Genomic DNA, 23,685 nt, shown 5'->3' on the forward strand with positions numbered 1-23,685 from the left:
AGTTACTTTGCTGTTTGCAAACAATCCTCTACATCTGCTTTGATCTAGCTTCAGAAGGAAGCTGTCCCGCACAGTATATTCCATTCAAACTCCACTGATGAAACGCACTAGCTGTCCTCTCCATCCTCCACCCCCTTGCTCAGAAGTTTTCAGGAACACTAAGCATATCCATCCCCACTGCCCAAATCCCAGAATGCTGACATTTCAAATCGTATTCTCCTATATGCAGCTCATGAAAATAACAAAGAAGATAAAAACCTCCCACCAATGCTCAGGCAGCTGCTTGCCTATATGCAATGAACTCAGCACAGGTTGCCAAGAGACTGCAATGATGAGCAGTGTTTATTCCCGAATACTCTCAAATGGGCTTTCACTATATATTAACTCTAAGCAATAAAACATCAAGACTGCATTCTTGTTTCAGTTTAGAATTAGTTTTTATAGCCGATATATAAAAGGAGATGGTTGTAATAGACATGCTATGATGTTCTTAACTGGAACTATATAAACAGTGCTTCTAAAATAGGCACTATTCTGAACTTTGTCAGGGAACTGCCTGAACTTCAGGCTTCGTGTCTGGCACCGCTTTTCCTGAATTTTAAACCTGAAAGAAACAGCTGTAAAGATGAGAATAACCAAGCTATACACAATGGTTAAGAAGAAAAAAAGAGAGATATCTGAGAATAAGCAATTTTCAGATAGCACATAGAGAAATTCCCCCTGTAAGCTGCATTCCCTAGGGTAAAAATTAAGTGCAGATTCAGTCAAATTTAAGAGGCTCTGAAGAACAGAAAAACTCAGCCTATTATAACACTTAACAAGATACTGCTAGTGATTTTCAACCTTTCCATCTAAAATTAAGGTAGGTTTGCAATTAAAACAAAAGCCACCATTACACCTTAGGTGTCAGAACATTCTTCCTTATTTATAGCTATCAAGACGAATAATAATTTTATACACGGTGTAGCTACCTAGAGGAAAAATGTTCCATTACATGTGTTTCTAATACAGCCTTGCACATAATCTTAGGCTTAATCACTGATCAAATTTTTCAAGTAAAATTCATTGCTACCAACTATTTTTTTTTCCTATGGGTACTACATATTATTTTTGTCATACAGCTTAGCATAAATCTCTTTTTGTTTAAGTTACATTACACATCTCCTCAATGAAAGGAAAAAACAGAGAAGCGCTTTTTCCATACGTGACAAAGTCCTACATCAAGAATCAGCGGTTTAGTATTGCTTAACATCTTGGGGAGAAGAGTTGGAATTGGTATTTCTCCATTGCCATATGCTGTGATAAAACAGATTAGCGGTATCAGCAACAACCAACAAAGTTTAAGTAGTCCAGGGTTAAGTAAAATGGAAAACCAAGCTTGGGCTCAAACAGGAGTCATACAGTCTTTCAATTAAACTGCACAATTTGAGAAGTTTTATAATCACTTCCATGACAAACAATTTACCAGAGGGGAGCATTAAAAGTATATCCAGGTCACGAACAGCCAAGAAGACTACATATCCTCATGTCCCTGTGACAAGCATTTCCCTGCTGCATTTAGATGGGTGTTTTTCTGTACCATACTCAAGACCTCCAAGTCATCTGTCACCACCTGCAAGTGGTGCAGAATCCCCTCCACAGGCTAGACTCAGTGATGTGGGAAGAACGGTGAAGGTGCCGCAGCACTATCCAGGCACCCACAACGGCACCTTGACCAACTGCATCTCAGTCAAACCCTAGGTCATCCAACATGATGCAGAATGACACCACAAACAAAAGAAAATGGGGAAATAATTCAGGTTCTTGCAATCTCCTTTTGAAGGAAATTTTAGTTTAGTTCCCAGTTCCCCCAAGTGCCTCTTAAAATTCTAGCTTCCAAATTTTAACTGAAGAAGCACAGAAACCGTCTTACAGCAAATAAATCATGGCTATAGTAGCAAGACTATTTGAAAATACCAATCAGTCCAAGGAGGTTTAATTCAGTGAGGAAAAAGACTTTAGACCTTGATATGGCATGACATAACTCCATGCCATTGATCTGCAATCACATAGCTTTATCTGTAATGCAAACAAAAAGTTATTTAGAATACTCCTAATTAGGTACAATAAGTGTACACTGACACATGACTGAATCTATAGACAGCAACCACACCATTTCACTCCTGTTCCATGTTGTAAAGTATGGGGGGCAGGGGGGGAGAAGAAGAAAGGCACTTTCCTTTAAGACCTTTCTTAAAGTTGTAGTGTTGAAAACAAGCAAATTTTTTGCTACTGAAGATATTTAACCAGGACTTTAAATATTGACAAGTTTTCCTCAGCTGACAGTTTATCCTCAACACTTTTGGAAACAGAAGAGAGAGAATACTTAATTTGAAATAAATCAGGAACCACATTCTAGCAATCTGCAAGACATTCAGAGACACAAAGCTCTGGGCAACTCAATGTTGCTTTGGAAAGTCCCTCCTCTAAGCATGGGGGTGGGACCAGATGACCTCCCAGAGTATCTTCCAACCCAAATTACTATTATGATTCCGTAGCAACACCCGTCAGTATTTTTTTCCTAGAAAAATTCCCTCTCTATAACCTCTCACACCTACACACAGTAATTTCAACTGTGGATTACCTATAAATAACCTTGGTGTATATTTCAAAGAAAACGTATAATCATCCTTAGCATAAAATTTAGCAGAGGCTCATTTGCCTCTTGCCCTGGCTGTGATTTTTTGATATTTTTTTTTTCTAAACTCAAATCGAAAAATACAAGATTTCCCAGTCATTTCCAATTCCTCACTGTGAGACAGCCTCCCAGGTACACAGGTTTATCACAGGCTCAGGAGGTAATTTGAAACAGAAGCCCCTTGTAAAACTGTTGCCAGCAGATCCCTGGCTGACGGAGGGTGGGGAAGGCATAGAATCTGTGATGTTAACTCCTTTTATCTCCTCCTAGATGGTGCACACAGTGACCAAATGAAAAACTGTTTTGTTTTTTTTTTTACCCTAAACAGTGTAAGCAAAAAGAAATTCAGTATTGGTTCACATGCACACAGAATTACTAGTCTCTTTATGCATGAAATAAGATCATCTGAAGTGTGCATATAATCAGAACTCTGGAGAAATGCAAAGCTTAAACAAACTGGAATAAAGATTATGTATTCCTAAAAAAAAAAAAAAAAAGCTGTTCACTGCAATTGCACTTACCTGGCAACACCAGGTAACATGAGATAATACAAAAGCACTGATGGGTTTTTAAGCATACAGCTCAACATTGCCAGCACAGTTAATAGCTTACATTTGACAAGAGCTTGTCAGAAGTTCTGCACTTATTAGGAGCTTCTTTTCCTTTGAAATGCTGAAGAAGCAGCAGAACAGAGTTTCATGATGCAGCATCGGGGCATAGATAGAAATCCGACAACCCTCTGAAGCCCTGAGGTAATTTTTTTAAATACATTTTTAAAAAAAAAATACAAGTAGGGCAAGGCAAAAAGCTTCTCATCTACTATACAAGATACAAGCATAGACCCTAACTTGCATAACTGCCTGTGAATTTTTGAAAGTTTATTTGCCAGTGAATTGGGGAAGTTTGGAGACCACCAGCCTAAGCAGTAAAGCGTCTGACGTATAAATTTTATCCTGCCTGCACATAGTTCTGAGGCACACTGATCAAAATGTTCTCTCTACAAAATGTTAACCAGTAGACTCAATACAAGTGAAAGTCCTCTCTTTGCTTCCCAAAGCTTGCCTGCTTCCAGAAGCAGACAAGGAGCAGCATACAAGCATGCATCAGGCCAGCATTCATTCATAACCAAAGAAGAAAAAACAAAAACCAAGATGCAGTCAACTGAGCTACATGAAGCAGTTTTCTTAAATCCTGTTTTCCCCCTACAAAAGCATTATAATGCAGACTTCTAGGTTATACGCAAAGTTTGCTTAAACAAGTTCTGTCACTCAGGGGAAAGAATATCAAGTTCAACAACATCAGATATATGACTCTGAAGGTTATTCCTGTTTATTTTGTCCGTAATGAGAAGCTGGGTAAACAACGAAAATATTTTTCTTAAAAGCTCAGGTTTATTCAGAAACATTGGCTCTTCATCTCACACCCAAACAACTCAGACGAGTTCCCCATTGCAGACCTGCATTCTCTCAGCATTCTTCCCAGGCAGAATCCATTATAAATATATCAAGTTAATATACAGACGACAGAATTACTGTTTACACCATGCAAACCATCATATCTTTCAGTGATGGGATCCTTGACACACAAACCCCTTTTACCCTCTGTGATCTCTTTTTTATCCACTTTAACAGACTTCTGAGACTGAAGCCAATCAATGTTTGTCTATAGTGTAACTCGGGTGAAGATCCCCAAGATACCAGGCAAAAAATTACATTAATAGCCAAAAAATCAGCAAAAAGGGTGCATTGGTTTTCAAGTCAATAGCTCCCCAGTGAACGATCTGCTCCCAAGATTGATCAGTGGCACTGAAGGAGGAGGCAGTGCAGCGTGAAACTATCCAGAGAAAAACCTTCGTATGTCTGCACCCTCTCCAAGACCCCACGCACAACTAACTTTTGGGTCTTGGTCAGTTCCGCTCCCTTTATGGGGATTATTGGGAGAGACCTTGTAGAGGCACAGGCTATAAGGAGAAGGGATGTCACCCTTCCTCTGTTCAAATTCCTGAAAAAACAGTGACAGCAGCAGGCAGGAAAGGAAGGAGAGAACAAGAAGCAAGATGTCTCTATGGGAGCATTAAAACAAACACAGAAGTATGTGCCCATCCTCACGATCGACAGAGAGCATGCACAGTGAGGCAAGAAGTCTCTGCCTGACCGGCGCCCAGGACTGATCCTTTCCGACACCCCTAACTGAACCAGAGCAAGACACCCTCCTCACCGAGAGCTGGGAAGACACCAACCTCCCTTCCACTCTAGAGCATCACAGTGCCAATAAGGACTGCCAGCTGTCAAACTGAAGGCAGTCAAACTCGGTTGCTAAATTTAAGCAACCACACAACAGGACATAACTGACCAAAGCAGCATGACAGCCCTTTAGATCCGCTTAAATCTCCACAGGCACGAAAAACCTCAGCAGATCTTCCCAGCATGAAACTATGCCAGAAGTGCAAAAAAACCCCAGCTCTCCTCAGCGAGCACATCCGGAAAGACCCTGGCATGGGCTGGACACACATCCTCCTGGCGGCTGCCCACAGAGGGGCTCATGTTGCTTCCCACCCGGCAAATACATACCGAGACTCACCACCCACAAGCTACAACTCAGCTTCAAAATCCTATTAAGGTTGCTAAGTGACAATAAAGTAGCACGATCTCACACCGTTTGCAAACCCCGAACGTTTAAAGGCAAGGAAATTAATTGTCCAGATCATCATAAATCTCACACCGCCCATCTAATAAACAAACAAATTATCATCAAGTATAAAACCTTGCTGAATTCATTACAAAAACGTTAACTCTCCCAGGAGTACAACTCAGGTTTTTTGTTATCATGTTTTCAGTACCTAAGCGATGAAATATTCCTAAATAGGAACATTAGTCAAATGAAAAACTTAGCTGGGGGAAAAAAAAAAATTTGCTCTTTCTTCCTAATTGTGCAATATATCAGGGTAATTCCTACATGGTAAAAGTTTTATAAGTCAACTATGTTCTGACTTCATGTACAAAATTTTTATGGCCTACATCCAACAAGCACTTACGCATCGGCTTAATTTTAAGAAGTAATTAATCATATAAAAGTGTACAGGACAACTGAAGTGTTTCAGTACGTGCTTAAATGTTTTACTAGAATAAATCTCTTATTTTAAATAGCATCTAATGCAGTGGTCTTATTTTAGCATACCAAATAATATTTATTTGAGGTCAGTGTTAATCTTGTTTGCTGTGATAAATGCAATGTTTACATTAGAAAAGAATGAGGTTTCTTTCTATTACGATGCGGACAATCTACGTTACGGATGCCCCCAAAGCCAGGCTTTTTTTTTTTTTTTTTCCCCTCTTTTTTTTTCCTTTTTTTTCCCCCCACAGCTAGCAAATTGAGAGTTGTGGCTTGAACTTAGCATAATAGAGCTATGGTTACGACACTGTTATTTAGTAGCCTGTTCTTAGGTTTTTAAAAGAAGATTTTGGAGAACACAACTGACTTTTTGGAGGCAGGAGGGGAAAGGATAAAACAGTAATATCAGGCAGCAGCAAATACAAAGGTGAAAGAAAGAGTTCTCTCTCTTCATAAAAGACAAAGTCCAAGTACTAAAGTATCAAACAAAAAAAATGAACAAAGCTAGCCATGTTGTCCATAACTTCATAACATCACATGCAGCTACGCTACGAATAACTATAAAGATTCTCAAAAACTTAATGGCCAACCAGAACAAAATATTGGTCTCATGGTTCCTCTGCAAGTGAGCTACTTAACTACTTGCACAAGACACTGAACTATGTCTTAATCATCCCTATCAAAGGAAAACGTCCAAAACATCAGAATGACAACAGAAGCACTCTTTTATACCCAAAACTCTGTGTTCTAAGATTCAATGAATACGCACACAAACACAAATTACCTTCTTGCTGTGCTTAGATTTTGAAATCTCCAGACAATACATGTTGTTCTATAGATCCCTTACCAGAAACATGAATGGTCAAAGAAAATTAGAGTAACATTCTTTAAAAAAAAAAAACAAAAAAACCACCAAAAAAACAACAAACATTAGCTTTCTGGAGCTTTCCAGAGCAAGAACATTAGTCTAAGCTGCCTTTCATCATCTTCAGTTAGTCAAGAGGATTCAATACTTCCCTTCAGATAAAGGCATTTTCATAGACATACTACTCTTTTGATCACTACCTCAACTACAAAAATCACTGTAATTCTATGTATTCTGCTACAGATACCCAAAATAACTTCACTAGTCCAGCTAGTTATATAACTATATATAATATAGTTATATATACACTATATATATATATATACACACAGTAGTTATACAGCAGTCATACAGCACTCTTGTATATTGAATTCTGATGTAACTGCTGGAAACAATTCAAAATGTCCACAAATTATCTGTACAGCCTGACACAGAGAAAGACCCAAGTATAGAACAGTCCTTTCTTGAGCTCTGGCATGGCTGTTACATGTCTTCGTGACTGTATGCATGAAGTACACAAGACATCTCAGAAAGGGATTCCCAGTTGTCATTTATTCTTGAATTAGTCTCTTCTTGTGCTGCTTAAAACACAGAAATTCTCTCTGAACTACACAATAAGCTCAATGTGTTTCACCTGATCTTTTTGGCAGAAAAGCATTCCCCACCTCCTTGGAATAAAACAGTCAAAAACTCTTATATTAAAGATGAAAGTGTGATTAACTTTTTTCACACTCACAGCTCACCAGCTGGCTGGGGGGAGAAAAAAAGAAGTATAATTCATGCTATTTTTCAATAGTATTAAACATCTATAGATTCTAGAAAGAAAAGAAGAAAAAAACCGACTACCAAAAGCAATGTTTTCTTTGACGACCTGCTTGCAAATATCTACTAAAAAACATTACACGTTCCGCCTTTCTCATACTTAGCAATTTAAGCTTTGCCAATACATGCATCACTAAAATGCCTTAGCAGATTTCATTTTGGTTTTATACAAACATGTGTTAGAATTTGGAGTGGTAATGGCCACTGTGCCTTAAATAGTGTAACTCTTTCCATTCTAACCCTGCTCGCTTCTACATAGTGTGTTCAGTCATTTTTAACTTCCCCAAACTATCATATCTTTGGCTGAAGTTTTCCATTAGTGGACTTTTTTTTGAAAGCTTATGCAAAGATACAGCAAGTATGACAAGCAACAAATACTGTACACCATTTCATGCTAAAAACTGTTTTGCTTCATCCAGGCGTACTCTAGAACTGGACAGTATATATACAAAACTTTAAAAATATTGTTCTGTGCCTAAGTATGTGTGTCTCCATGTATCAGGAACATACACTGATGAACTCGTTCTCCATATTTCACTTGAAAAGTAGGTTGAAGTCCCCAGCATGTGGAGAGGGAATCAAATCTGCCAGATTTTAAAATGGTTGTGAAAAAAAAAAAAAAAGGGTGAAAATTTTACTAAGGATGGATATACAGTACAACTAATTTAATTGCAGAGTGAAAATGATAAAAAATACAAATCATGCCGACAGATACCCTACAGCACCCTTCAGACTCTTCTGTGGACACTGCCAGATGCCAAGAACTTGAGGATGATTTCTATGCACTTGGTCACTTCTGCCCCATGCTGTGTAAACACAACGATAAAAGTTTAGTGATGCTCTACGTGTTACTACATTTGCTGACCATATTGCAGATTACAAGGCATTTTGAAACTATGCAGATTCAGACAATCTTCATGCACATAAAAGATCCCCATTAGGGTTAACTTTGCTACCATGGCATTTTCCTAACAACTTCTGGTGCATAAAGATCATGCTGCCTTAACCAGAAAGGAATCAACCACTGTTTAGCTGAGTAAATCGGAGCTATCAAAGCTAGACAAAGCAGATCACATTGCAGAGAACTATTTTCATGACATTTAATGACAGTATCAACCACAGCACTTTACATTTAGGTGAATTAACAAGCTATGGTAATCGGAGAGAAATGTATACCAGAAACAAACAGGAAGTGACTACTGGGACTTGGCACTGTCAAATGTCAGCATATGGAAGAGGTTAGAAACTTTCTGAAGGCTCAGTTCCTAAATGGCTGGTATTATCCACTAAGGCCAATAAAAACACAGTGGGGAATTTAATTAATTTACTTTTATTACTCCATAATGATTTAAGATCTCTAAAAAATATATTAAGACCTCAGATAATTCTTGTAGCAAGCCTTGCCATTTAACTAAACAACACTGTATCATCTTCACTAATTCTAACACACTCATGTTTCTGAACATCTCCCACATTGCAGCAATTTCATTATTAACAAAAACCACTGGGGTTGAAGGAGAGGAAGAAAGCATTTTCACAGATACATTACAAGTGTATTTATCTCACTCAATGCACCGAATTGTCTTGCATTTCCTGATTTATACTTTCTGCTCCAGAAAGTCTGCTTCATCCAAAAATAAACACAGGCCAGATACCCAGTCACAGATTTGAGAGCAAAACACGTATCCAGCAGAGCTTTCCCATTAACTGCACATGGGCCCATTAAAGTAGGAAGCCAGGTCAGCGAGGAAAGTGCAATTCTTCATATCCACTTTTTAGCAGAGAGTACTCAAGACAAGAGTAGGAACTACAACTGTGCTCATCTGTCTCCCAAGTACCCAGGGACTATTTCATTTATTAATCTTGCACTCATCCCTAAATGAGCAGAATTCAAAAAGTGCCAGCTCTAGTTTGAACCTTCCCTTCTTGACAGGTTCCAGCTATAAAGAACTGAAGCAGGACCATCTTTTTAAGGAATGTACTTTGCACTACAGGGATCAACTTTAAAGTAACTACAAGCCAGCTGCCGACAGGCAGAGTTTTCGGTCTGCAGCCCCAAGAACTGAAGTCATCCGTTTCATTTAAGGAAGGCACCAACGCTGCCTGTCTTAACCAGCATCTTTAAAAGCTAAGAAACAAAGTTTAATGCAGATGCATGGAGAACTTTCCACGACTTTAATCTTCAGTATAACACTGTTTGTACAACATCACATACACTGCTTCAAAACCATCTGACTACAGTTTTCCAAAGTCCTCATGAAAACAAAATGTGTATTCCAAAAACGGGTTTTTTTACCAAGCCAGTTTTTATGTACCAAATATTCAGGTCTCCCAGAGTAGGGGAAATGGTGGGTAGACATCACAAAGTCAAGAATTTCCAATGCTCTCCATTGGGGATTTTAGCTCAAAACGGCTTGAACTTCACAAGGTACCCAACACCTGGTTATTCCCTTGCATTTCCTCCAGGGAACACATACAAGCTCCACAGCTGCAACAGCTTCCAGGATGAGGTTTAAAGATGCTGGCTTTAATCTCTACAAAAGTGCTAATTAGCTTTGATCCCAACTCGCCTAAAGACACCTACAGCTACAGTGTTGCTCCGTAATTAAGTATAGGGCTTGAGCAAACAGTTCCAAGGTACAAACAAGGTCTTGGCCCAAAGAATAGGTTAGTCCTCTGCACCACAACTTGATCTCCCCTCCTCAGGTTTGCAGACACCAAAACACGTTGATCTGCAAGTTTTCTGTTTAGGAAAAGTCGTAATAGCCATATTTTGACAAAGACATGCCTTTGAAGCATTCTAAAAATGTGAAGAATACATATGCATGAACTAAAAATACACCCATAATATAAGTTACATAAATGTCCAGCCCTATCACCCATCCGTTTCTCATAACTATTTACTGTAAAAGTGAAGTAGTTCCACTGAAAACAAGTGAGCAGTCTGCAGAGGAAGTTGCTATTCAATGTGGGCAAGCTAAGCTAAAACCGGACAACAGACTCCTAAGTAAAACTATGAGCATATGATTAGCATATCACAAACAAGCAGTGAACTTCAGTGTAATTACATCTGCCAATACAGTATTCTTCCATTTTTATTCTTTCCTTTTCACCCCCATCTGCCCTCAGCCAAATAAGTAATTGTTTTTATTGAGGAAGAAGAGGCCAAAGCTTAAAAACTCCCTTTGAACACTACAGGTGTTAGAAATCTTTACTTATGTTTGTGCTAGCAAAAGGGATTTGCTTTTCTACGTGCATCTGCTAAATCTTATTATACACACGTTAAAAAAAAAAATATCCACTCCTGAATGATTCTATCTGCACAGTACCACCATATGGTAGCTTTCACAAATGATCAACTGTACCAAAACATCTAAAAATAACATCTTCCTTAAGTAAAATAAAAGCAATTACCAGCAGACACTTTTGGGTATATTTCTGAGCTAAGGAATCAATACCACGTTGCTGAAATGCTTCAAGTAAGTATATAAGCAACCTCCGGAGAAAAACAGCACAGCATTAAACAGGCTGCAAGCATCAATGATAAATGTAATATACATGTTTCGGGTTCTTGCAAAAGTCTATTCTTAGCTGTAAGACAAACCCAATGCATCTAATTAAAACCTTAGCTTACAAACACATTCACCAAGTAAGTGAAGCTTAACAAATCTAATTTGAATGAAAGGGACTAGCTGGGTAAAAGAGCAGCTCCCTGATGTTCCTTGCTCTAGTGGTTTCATGTAACCACTGATCACCAACTACTACAACAGCAAACATACAACACCCTTAAACTAAATGGGAGTTGTCTGTCTAAATATATCTACTTTTAAATAATGCATCATGAGTTATAAAATAAAGTGCTACTGAATTATTTAACATGGATCTCATCTTTAACAAAGATATATCACATTTAATTAAATGGAAAGAAAGATGTTTATATTCTGGGTTGCATATTATTGTAAATTGCAACCAGTACAGCAACATGTTATGACACCAATTATGTCACAAGTCAGTTTCTCACGTACATATGTATGTATGATTCACATAAATAGAATTGAGACAAAAACTAAGATAAGCAAAAGCATCACTTGTAGACTTGTCCTGGAGTTCAGGAGATTCACAGCCCTCAGATACAGAACATCCCACCAACCAGTAACAGTTGGTTAGAATTGGCTGGGATCTCATGCTCACAAACCTGTTTCAACAATGTTCATAATCCACGTTTTCCTTATGCAAGTGTCAACTTCTATGACTGCAAACCCTCCAAATACACTTAACACTACAGCTAATAAAGCAGCGTGTTCTGTCACTTTCAAAACATTCTGAAGACAGCCACACAGAAGTGGTGTTAAAGCTGAAAGTTTGTGTAGGACTGTGTTTTCAACACGATGCAATCGTTGCGTATTATTTATTGTAGTAACATTTCAGCCAGGCCTAACATCTGCAAAGGCAAGATTAACATTTAGCAGTAAAATGGGATGACATGCTGCGCTTAGGAGGTTTCAGGAAAAAACCTGCTTTCCACCTTGCCTAATGGGACAACGCTGCTGTTCAGCAACCCATGCTTTCTCTTTAAAGGTGGCTGCCTTTTGAATGCAGCGTGTGAAACGAAAGCTCCAGGGAAGAAGAGCACCAATCTGGCATGACTCCACAAACAGCTCCTTAACTAACTTTAATGGGTGCTCTGCAAAGGAGGCACCACCACATGACCTACCGTGTACAAATCAAAACGTGAGTGCGATCCCCCTGGGCCTGCCTGAGGTCCCTTTGCCCCTCAAACCAGATGCTTACAGCAAAACCCCTGAAGCTGGTATCACTGCACCTGTGTGGGTTCTGCGCAGACCCCAGCACTGAGCACAGACTGCGCTTCACAGAACGTCGTGGGATCCTTCTGCACAGAAGGTAAGTGAGGTCTCATTATTTTTGTACTTCTAAATGTGTGCTTGTTGAAGTTCGTTTTACAGGACAGGAGAAAAAAAAAAAAAAAAAAAAAAAAAGGTGATGCAAATACACCATGCATCCAAGAGTTAATTCCACCAGGACGCCCGAGCCAGCCCCAAACCTGCGTTAACCTGAAAGTTTGACAGCTGCTCCACGCATCCAGCCCCACGAGCGAGGCCGTGTCTAACTTCGCTCCCGGCCCGCGAGGCACCCTTCAAACTGGAACCCGCGCCTCCCCGCTCGGCGGCACCGCCGCTCCCGCACGGGCGCCCGCCGTGCCACCCCGGCCCCTGCCCGCCGCTCCGCCCGGGTACGGCCCCCGCCGCCGGGACTCGCGGGGCGCGGGGGGTGAGGAAGGGCTGGCTGAAGAAGCCCACCCGCGCTGTGGGGAGGCAGGGTGGGATCCCCGCGGCAGCCGTGCCCGCCGCCGAGGAAGAGGAGCCGGAGGGAGGCTGCCCGCCGCTTCCCCCACACCCAGGACGCCAGGCGGGGCAGGGCGGCTGCCGGGGCAGGCGGCTTCCCCTCCGGCCCCGCGGAGCCCCGCCGCCCCGGGGGGCTCTTCCTGCCAGCCGGGGGCAGATGGGGACGCAACAGCTGGACGGGGAGGAGGGGAGAGGGAAGGAAGGAAGAGGCACAGCTGCCTCAACACCCACCCACCCCCCCGCCGCTGCTCCCGGGGATGCGGGCGGGATGCAGCGGCCGCCCCCGGCTCCGGGCTGGCCCCGCTCCGGGCCGGAGACGGGGAAACTTGCCCCGCAGGCAGCGGGGCTCGGCGGCTCCCGCCCCCCTCACCTTGCTGCGGATCTGGCCCGAGGTGGACACTTTCCGGATGAGTTTCTGGGGGCCCTCGTGCTCCCCTTCGCTGTCCGACGACTCGTCCGCCGGCCCCGCCGCCGCCGCCGGGGGCTGGGGCTGCTGCGGGACCCCGGCGCCGCTCATCCCCGACTCGGCCCCGGCCATCTTCCCGGACTCCTGCCGAGAGAGAGCACACGAGCCCGGCTCAGCCAGGGCAGCCGCTGCCGCTCCCCTCCCCGGGGAGGAGGAGGAGGAGGCGGCGCGGGAGGGTGGGGAAAGAGGCGGCGCGGGGGGGAGGGGACGGAGGCGGCGGGGACGGCGCCGGGCGCTGGCGGAGCGGAGCGGGCCGCCCGGCCGCCATCTTCCGCCGCCCCTTCTGGCAGGGAAGGGCCGCGCGCCCGCCCCGGACCGGGGCCGGCGGCCGCCGCTCGCCGCTCGCAGGGGGCCGGGGCACCGCCACCCGCCGGCGGGCGGAGCCGGGGCGGACGGGCCCGGCCCCCTGCGCCCTCCGCCGCCGGGGAGCGGCCGCCGGCTCCAGGGGGCGCCGAGCGGCCGCGCAGGTGAGCGCCGGGGCGAGCGGCCCGCCGCCCCCCGCACCTGCCCGCGCCTCCCCGGACGCCCTCCGTGAGCGGAGCCCCGCGGGGCGGGGGAGGCGGGCGGGGCACGGGCGGAGCGCGGCACCCTCGGCCGCACGGGGCCGCGGCGGGGGGCGCGCACCCGGGGGGGGGGCGGCGGCGGGCGGCCGGGCCGCACAGGCTTCGGGCGGGCACGGCGAGGCAGCACGGCGGCCAGCGCTGCCCCGCACGGCGGGGGCTGCGTGTCGCCGCCCCTCGGAGCACGGGCGTCCCTCGGCCCCGGGCGGGCAGCACCCGGCGCAGCGCGGTCCGTGCCTGCGCCCGCCGCCGGCCCCCGCGCGTCCCTCGGCCTCGAAGCGCCGGGCGGCTTTGACGAGCGCGTACGTGGCTTTCCCGTTGTTTTCTCCAGTTACTTTAAGTCCCTCAGTATTCTCCTGGCTTTCGGCTTTGTGGAAGAGGAGCCTTGGCTTCTGGGGAGAGCAAGGGTCGGTTTTTCCGTTTCAATCCGGATCTGGCGGCTCCCGCGGTCTGGAAATGTCACCACACGCTCCGAATCGCGGGGCTTCCACGCTGCGGTGGCGTGTGTGTAGCCAGTGCTCAAAATAAGCATTTTTATCACAGCAGTGCTAAATAAAACACACAACTCCTAGCTGCGTGGACCCGATTAAACATAAGAAAGCCATCAATACCTGTGGCTTCTATATTCCCACAATTCTATTTGTATTTCTAGAAAGGGAACTGACATCTCTTAATATGCTAATGTAATGCCGCAGTACCTAAATGCAAAGCAGTTAATGAGAAACCAAACCAAACCCATAGCATACCACCTATCCTATAGCGCAGGCACCTTGCCACAATCTTAATTTCACCTAATCCACAGGATCCCATTTTTCACTGGGATTTACAGCAGGGGAAACCGAAGTATTTCCATGAAGCCTTGCAGGACTTGTGCTTTAGTTTGGTGTTACTGCCCCAGGTACTTCAAGTGTGCTTCTACTACCCTCCTCCATGTACGATGACTTCTATTAAGTTATATATTTTAAATTGCCAAAAGTTGCATTTAAAAAGTCAAAAATTCTAGGAAGTTATATTCTAAAGGAATTTTGGATCATATTGCCTACATTCCCTATTAGAATAATAATAGGGCCTAAACCCTGCCATTAATACCGTATCTCAAAATAGATGAAGTTCTCGTACAGTCCCTTTTCCTTACAAGCTAATTGTGAAACTAAGGGATGATTCTTATCTGTCTCGCTCTTCACCTGCGAGGGAGTTCTCATTTTTAAAAAAACACAGGATCAAACTTGGGCAAGCACAAGTATGCACTGCTCTCAGTGAATTAATTTAGGGCACAGCTAGGAAGAAAGATAGGTTAAGAGCAATCTTTATGGATACTTGTGGTCTTTCCACCTTCTTCTTTCCTCTTTCTTCCCCACCTAAATTTCAGGACTAGCACATTACACTAGAATGTGTTTCACTGCAAGTCCTTGAGTCTTCTGAATGTAAATTACAACTGAGCATTGCAAGAGGACAAGAAGACAGTTTTCAAACGAGCACTAACATGTATTACATGTAATTGTGGCTGTGATTTGAGGAACGCTTAGTGCTAACAGAACACCAGCAAGATTGACTAACTCCATTTAACTCGAATTAAACAGCGCTAGCTGAACAACACTAGTCACTGTTAGATTTGTTCCCAAACTAGAAAAACATCAAAATACCAGTGCATGTGACTGCTATGTATTTGTATCACAGGGCTAGGACCCTGTGCGAAGTTACACGCAAAACTGTTTACAAGAAGACATCTCACCCACGGAGAATACCTTTCCAAATTCAGTTGAAAAAGAAGGATAAGACAGTGAGGGGGAAAGGCACACACAGACAGCTTTATAATCTGATAAACTCGGGGGAGATCATGAAGTTGACCCCAAATTTTCACCTTGGGGTGTTTGGGTTTTTTTTAATAAAACATCATCCGGTTGCTTGTTCCTTTACATATTTAGGCCTCCATCCTAAAGACAGTAGGTGGTTAAAGTGTATTTCCAAAAACAGCCTTCCACGGAAGTTTTGGAAGAATAAACACACAGCAGCAGTATCTTCCAGAGCAAGACACTAATCTGGTTTCTTTTCAAACTGCTTTCACAATTGGTTATGCTGCAAGCTAATTTAAAAACTTGTCTTGAATTTTATAAAACATTGACCTGTTTAGCAATGGATATAAATACTTTCTTTCATCATTATTAGATGGAAAAATAGAAACAAGTTAATAATTTAGGTTTTAAATAGGACAGGTCCTGTGACAGCCAGTGGATACTGCAATGCCAGCAGGGGAGCTGGAGATCTCCTTAGGTATCTGTAATTTGAAACTGCATTAGATTTCCTTTGCTAGATTTCATCTCAAATACATAAAAGCTGATAAAAGACTATCTGTAGGTGAAATGGGCAATAAACAAAATTCTTCAACTTCCATTCACTTTCAGAGCTTAACTATCAACCCTAGCTTCTGCACACTTTCTGCACCATGCAGAGGGCATCTTGTGTCCTTGCGTGGGCTGCCCTGTTGTGATCTTTCTCCCTCCTGACTGCCCAAACACAAAAACTGGGTTACAAGGAGAGAATGCACCAGCCTTTCACTTCCAAGCAAGTCTCTTTCATCATATCTTGACAAATTTCAGGGTGCTGGGGAGGGGGGGGGGGAAAGCACTAGGAACGTCCTCTCGGGACACTTAATGTGAGGATTTTAGTAGTAATAACCTATATCTGAAAATGATAGAAAATGTCCTGCGAGTACAGTTCAATGTTTCCACAGAGTGTGTAGTGGTATCAGTGAAATTACAGGCTCTACCACCTGTGGTCACCTAACGTTTAGAGGTTTCTTTAAAACAGGAGAAACCAATGAAACGTTAAGCATTGTTGAGAGTACCCGAGCTATTCATTCATGTTCACATAGGTTGTTTCTACAAACATAAATGTTGTTCATGCACGAAGACAGTTTTAAAAATCTCAGCGTTTCCACTTGCTTTTCTTTTCAGAAGCATTAATAGATAATCAGGGTCCAGTTCCAGCCTTTACCCAGGTAAAGCTGCCTAAGATAGCCATGAAACTTCACCTCAGTAAGGACTGCCAACTTGGCTTCCATCCCTTCATCTCACAGCTAAAATTCTCCCAACTGATCGATGTCAGACTCAATATGAGAAATACCGAAGAGCACATTTCAGCCCAGTGAACACAGCTGTGAATACCACAGTACAAATGGTACCTCTACACTTCTGCGATTCAGGCTCTTGAAGAATATGGGGCTATGTGTAGCCATTAAAACCACATACAATGTTTGCATGCACTATGTCTTTCATTTAACATACTCAGTTTCAAGCTTCTTAGTAATTGCCTTACATTTCCTGACTGAAGCAAGAGAAAACTGTTGGAAACCATAAAGAAAGGTTGGCATTTAAAGGGAGATGCTCAACTGACACGAAACAGCTGTGCTGACATAATTTGTGCCACGGTAACTGGTATCAGCTGATGATCTGCCCTTTATATTCAAAGAATCCTGAAGTGCTGGGTACATATATCCACTGTAAGAACATTTCAACTCAACCACATCCAGTTTCCATAATAGAATATGTGTTGCTAAAATATATAGGCAATGTAGAAAAAAATCCAAATACACATGCACTCTAGCTGTGATGGAGATCATAGTCTATAATGCAGATTAATGTACTGTTTGATTCCAGGAACATAAATGATTCCAGCTCTAACACTGATTCCCTTCATAACAAGCACATTTACCTCTTTTTCCCTGGGTCACTTTGGCATATATAAACTGAAGGGTAATACTTTTCTTTGTCCACCTCCAAAAGTTGTTCTGAGGGGATCTGGATGAATAGTGGTATGTGTATCAGGTTAACAATGCATTATTCTTCACATTTAAAAGATTTTGTTGAATCTTTCCTAATTTTGGTGGGCAGTCATAACTGTAGTTTTTAACCGGGCTCCCCACGCTGAGCAAATTAATTTCAGACCTGCCTGTCTGAACTCCCTCTGCAGATCAAGTCAGGAATGTTATTCTTTCTTGGCTTCCTTACTTACCAAAGGGGAAGCCAAAATATAACAAAACATATGCATACCACTGTTTAAGAGAGTAACTACGTTACTTGTGGCTGTTTTGGGAGCAGCCAAGGCAACCCCGTAACCTGTGGGTTACAAAAACATGTAGTATGCTTCAGAGTGAAAAGGTGTAAACCAGCGGAGGTTGTCAAAACAGTCACTTTACAAATGCATTAGGACCCATCTATGCATTTCAAAGGAAAGGTAACCTTAAGACTCAGGTCTCACATAAAACATGAAAGTCAGGTCTAGAACTTTTTAAGACATATATCACGTATATTTTGAGTACAAAGACACCAAATCTCTCTTGGAAGAATGCAGGATGAGCCTTACATTTTCCGTTACTCTTATTTAGCTCCATGATGGAGCGTCTAATGCAACTCTTCCAGGAGTCAGGAAGAGGTTTTCCATTTGAAAGTGAACTGTGAATTAAGGAAAGGATTTTATAGAAGTTTGAAATAGCACACAGACAAGTCCAACCCTGACAGGCGAAGAAGCTGTGGCTCAATTTGATGTCCATCGCTTATTTCTCAGAACAGCTATAGGAACAGCACTTCCCAATGACTTCTGACAATTTGCATAGATCATTAACTTGCACAGATTCAAAACCTGCAATAAATTGTCTGCCCTATCCTGTTGCTCTGTGTTTTGAGAGCGAGGGAGAGGTCTGGGCACGTCTTTTTCCCCTTCATCATGCAGTTCTTCACCTGGATCTCCCTTTGCCCCCATTATAATAAAAAGCCTGCTTACAAGCAGATACAAAGAAGAACAACGTGGCTTTTGCCATAAAGACTATGTATTTTACCAGCAGGTTACCAGGTAGAGGATTGAGTGGTTTAGCTGAAATTAGAGCCTTGTAAAGAAAATCAGTGTAGTGGTTAACCTTAAAACTGCATTCATGGATGTACTCTAACAAATGCAGCAATGAAATGATAAACATGACCCAAATCCTGGCCTTTACTGGGGGAGGGGGAAATGGAGGGGAGGGGAAAAAAAAAAAAAAGATGTGCTCCTTGTTTATCTGAGCCCTGCACACAGAAGGAAATGGGTTTGCATGCTTCAGCCAGGACTCTACATTTCCAAGCAGAGGGGCTGCAATCCATCTGCCTCCCGAGTTTCAGCTGAGTTTTGGATGATGGCAGCCAATTTAAATGTCACTGTTTAATAGGGTAACGCATTTGCAGGAATCAGCTTTGCCACCTTCCTCCCACGATGTCTTCATCTCTCCAGGCAAAAATCTCGGGTTTCCCTTGCCTGATCCTTTCGGTGTCAGCTGCATGTTACCGGAACACACATACAGCTGTTTTCCCTATCACAGCTGCATCTCCGGCAGCAGCTTCGGGGCTTGAGGACTGCAGAGGGCAGTGAAGGGGGATGTTCAACTTCACAACAAAAATGAGGCTGGTAAAAAAGGATTTGTAGCCCTCCCAGAAACAAACAGGGAAGGGGGTGAATTTAGTTCACCATGGTGTCTCCAGGGCTGGGCTGCTGCTTTCCTGGCAGTGAACACACTGAGCCAGGCAAAGTGTGGCTCTCCCCCGGCTGCTCTTTAGATCTGGGTTTACAGGGAAAACCAGGGGCCCTGGACCAACACAACGAGTTAGCAGAATATGGTACAGCCATCCAAAGGGGAGATTGGCAGTGGCATGGGTCCACGCTTCACGTCGCCTTACCAAGTTCAGGGCCTGAGACAGCCTAGCATTGACCTCCCAGATAGCCTGCAATCTCCCAAGCAGCCACCCAAAGACTATTTTTAGCCCTCCCTCCCCGGTGTGTGCGTGTGTGTGTGTGTGTTTGCACAATGGAGCAAAGCCCAAGAGTGGGACCAGACGGCCCTGAAAAGGGAAATCTGATTTTATCGCCTGCTGAGGATGCCGGTGACATGATTTCCTTCAGCTGGAAGGAGGGTCTCCGAGTTGCTTACACAAACTGCAAAGCCACCACGCCGCAGCTTTCCTCCCGTCCCGTCCCGTTCCGTCTGCGCGCCCCCCTCCCTCCGCAGCAGCCGAGGCGCACAGGCTTTCCCCGCACCTAGCAAAGCAGGGTGGCAGCGGGGTACCCCTGCCCCGGCCCGCTCTGACATCCTGACAGGAGTGATTCCCAGCCTGGCTACTGAAGAAGAAGGGGAAAAAAAAAAAAAAAAAGTGTCTCTTTCTGGAAACTGCCTCCCAACGCTGGACACGTTGCTTTTGCTGTGCTAAGAGAAGACGTTTCATGGTATCAACAAACAACACCCCCCACCCCACCACTCCCCCCGGCAAAGTTGGAGGCAAGGCTCTCGGTGCTAAGCCCAGGCAGTGAAACTCGGCAAGGGCAATGAACTCCCCGCCCCCCCCGCCAGCAAACGGCCGGACACGGCGGGGGCGAAAGGCTCCCACCCCCCGCTCCCCGCGGGTAGGGGACGGGAGCGGCGTCCGAGCTCTGGCGCAGAGCGGGGTCGGAAGAAGGGAAGCGGGGGGGGCGATAAGGATGGCAGCCCGACCCCCTGGCTGAACAATGCAGGCAGGAAAAAGGCTAGGAAATGCCTGTGCAACTGCGAGGCACGCATGTACCTACCAGTTCCTCCCAGGCGGGGCTGCGGGCGCTATAGGAAGGGTAACCATGCTCCTCCATCACCCGGCAGCAGGTCCCTGCCTCCGCGGGGAGGGCGCCGGCGGGCGGCGGAGCAGGTTACGCCGGGCTGCTCCCGCCGCTGCCGCTCCTCCGGCTGGCAGCGCTCCCCCCGCGCCGCTCTCTCTCCCCCCACCCCGGCCCCGCTCCTCCCTTTTTCTCCCCCGGCCCCGTCCAGGCCCCCTCCTCCCTCCCCGCCCGGCTCCTCTCCCTCCCACGGCCACCGGGCTCAGCCCCGGCTCCCGAGGGAACCGGCCTGCAGCTGCCGCGCCGCTCACATCATCGCCGCCGCCGGGGGCTCCCCGCACACCCGCCCCGGGAAGCCCAGCGGATCACGGGCAAATCGCCTGGGGCGTGAGGCGGTTTGCAGCCGCCGCGGCGGGGCCGCGGGCGAGGGCGCTCCCCGAGGCGCCGGGGGTCCCCCTGGCGCGCCGGGAGCCGCTGACGCCCCGCCGGGGCTGTGCCGCCTCCCCTCCGCCCGGCACGGCACGGCACGGCACGGCACGGCGGCTTGCAGCGGGGGCGGAGAGCGGGGTCTGCGGCCGCCACGAGCCCGGCTGGGTGTCCCGGGGCGCCCCGGGCGAGCGAGCGCGCGCACAGCGCTGCCCCCCGCATCCCGCCGCCCCCGCATCCCGCCGCCTCCGCATCCCGCCGCTCCCAGCCGAGCCCCCCGGGAGCGGTCGGGGCCGGGGTGCTGCCCCCCCCACGAAGACTGGGACCACGCAGTGCCGCACGGTTTAACACCCTTTGGGCAGCCTCTTCCCCACTCCCCTCAGAGGCACCGGGTGGTCCCGTTGGCACCTCAAGAGAAGCAGGAGCTGGGACACCGTGGAAATGACAGCACAGGCATGTAGGCCATGTCTGGCACTGGGGCCTTCCATTTCCAGGGCCACCCCGTCTGCCCCAGGGGGTAGCAGCATTGCTCTGCCCTCAATCACGCCTTTTATCAATACACGGTGCGCATACTTCAGTCTTCCCAGTTTAGTGGCTACCAGCATGCCCTTGAACACCAATCGATACATTACAACTCTTCAACTGCATTTTCTACATCCTACAAACTCAATGCTTTCACTCATTTGTTTCTCCCTGTTGCCGCAGAATTGCGGGATACGTGAAAGAGTGGGACTAGAGAGAGTGAGAAAATGAAACTCAGACACCATCCAAAACAATGGTGTTCAGCCCAGTTTTTCTATATTCCTTTTCATTCCAGCCTGCCCTTTTGAATTTGCAGCTATCATGCTTGATTACAAAAAGTGATCCCTGGGTCATCTACTTGGTTACTGCAAACATCAGAAAAGGAATTGGATTTCACAAGAAAGAAGTTAATTTTTATTTATAATAGTTTTATTTAAAGATGTATTCATGTTCTTTGTGTTTTAAAGCTTCTTCATACCAAAAAAATGGCACACTGCCACCTGACTTCTAGCTTTTGCAAAACACATCAGCAATTTACAAAAAGTAGCACTGTTGCTGAAAAAAGGTTAAGTCTTCCGTGTGCATTTAACTAAGCCTGGAGAAAAAATTGCATTGAGTTAAGATGATGTGCCCCTCAGCCAGACCCGCAGAAGTGGCACAGCGGTATAGCTCGTTTGAGGAACTGAAATTGCTGCATTTCTTCTACCAGTAGAAAAGGAACTGTTTTTGTTGATAATAAGTTTATCAGCGGTCTGTTGATGAACTGCTTTGATGGTAAGTGTAACCTCAGAAGGAAGCAAACAAGATGACTTAGAGCATCTTGCTTTTTGGAAGGAAGCTTTCTGAAGCTGAAGGTGAGCAACAGTTGTCCAAGGATGTCTGGTCTCCTTCCCTTTGCCCCGAGTGTGAAGTACTGCTGAGGAATGTCATACTGTAAAGGGCTTTACACTAAGAACGAGTGTCAGGGCAAGATTAGTCAGCTCCCCTCCTTTCCTCATGATGCACTGGAGGATCTCACATGATGGTTTGTTTATGCCTCTCGACATCTGGCCTCTTTACCCTTGGCCATGATGGGGCTTTGTGGCAAAAGTGGCCTGCCATGAAATATATGTCATGCTAATGCCTTGCATTTCCTTGCTTGCTGAACCACAAAAACTGAAAACTCATATACAGGAACTTTAAGCCACTTGAAGTTACTTCAGCTGAAGCACTGTATGTACCCTTTTGCCTTGAAATTCAGATTCTTGCTGTGCCTTCAGACCCATTTTCTGTTTCATGTGGCCTGAATCTTACACCTGTGACTAGATAACGCAATTATATTCACCTCATTTCATCCCCTGCAGTTCAAGGCTTGCTTTCCTTAAGTGGAAAGCTAGTATAGGCCCCAGAAGATTACAACAACCTACTTAGGTTGAAGGTACATTTCAAGGTCTTGTTGGATAAGGAGGACAGACATCAGCCACTGCACTGATCCTGGTAGATCTAAATGAAACCCGTGCAATGCAACTTCAGCCCTGCCCTTCCAGGCTCCTGATTGTCACATCTGATTTTTCACTTCTTTCTCTGAAGGAGACAGATTTCAGCCCTTGCTGAGGAGCCCTGCCCCATACAATTTCCCCGCATGTGAGCTCTGCGGGTCCAAGAGGACAATTTCTGCCGAGACTGAGGTCTCTGGGCTGCATGGCTGAACTGGCTGAAAATCACGGGCAAAGCATTTTGCTGAAAACCATAATTCTGTCAAGCTGACATGGAATTTGAGGGGAGATGTCAGGATCACAGGGTTTATTAACTTATTTATTTATTTTGTTCAGGGGCATGCTGCCACATTTACAGAGGGGCAAGGGAACTGAAGGCAGGCCCAAGGCAAGGATAAGCTTGGTTAGCGAGGGGTAGAAGAGCTGCCTGCTAAAACAAGAAGTGACTAACTGTCCTCTTGAGAAGATGGGGGTGTTGGCTTGGAAGAAGAGCTCATCGGAGGCAAGTCTTCACAACCAGCTCGGAAGTAGACTGTGATTCTCCTAGCTGCTCTACCGAACTGCATCACAACATCTCCAGCACAGCCTGGGCCCTGGTTTAATTTCATTCTGATTTTTTGATTTTGTTCCAAGTAATGTTGTTTGTTAGGATTGTTTGGGGTTTTATTCTTTTCAAGTTTTTCCACTTAGTCTAGACATTTGGGGTTGAATTTCATGGTAGTCTGCTCTATCTACTATGTTCAAAGATGCCTCATCTCCCTCTGTCTCTCCTTGTTCCCTGCCCTTAATGAC

The 23,685-nt window shown here is 45.2% G+C and overlaps 1 protein-coding gene across 3 annotated transcripts in view; it reads right to left on the minus strand.

Annotated features, from left to right (window-relative positions):
• Positions 1–20,606, minus strand: part of DGKH (diacylglycerol kinase eta) — a 173,830-nt gene extending 153,224 nt beyond the window's left edge. For 2 of the 3 annotated variants that reach the window (XM_040583978.1, XM_040583977.1), the window contains exons 1-2: positions 20,450–20,606; positions 13,209–13,388 (exon numbers count right to left, since the gene is read on the minus strand). In XM_040583978.1, the coding sequence (XP_040439912.1) occupies positions 13,209–13,388; positions 20,450–20,506 (237 nt within the window). In that variant the 5' untranslated portion in view covers positions 20,507–20,606. Of the gene's footprint in view, positions 1–13,208; positions 13,486–20,449 lie in introns of those variants that run through there. The other variant, XR_005826393.1, reaches the window with a different exon arrangement.
• Positions 20,607–23,685: the final 3,079 nt, after the last annotated feature.

The sequence above is a fragment of the Falco naumanni genome, chromosome 2 (genome assembly GCF_017639655.2).
Source record: "Falco naumanni isolate bFalNau1 chromosome 2, bFalNau1.pat, whole genome shotgun sequence".
In the NCBI taxonomy this organism is placed as follows: domain Eukaryota; kingdom Metazoa; phylum Chordata; class Aves; order Falconiformes; family Falconidae; genus Falco; species Falco naumanni.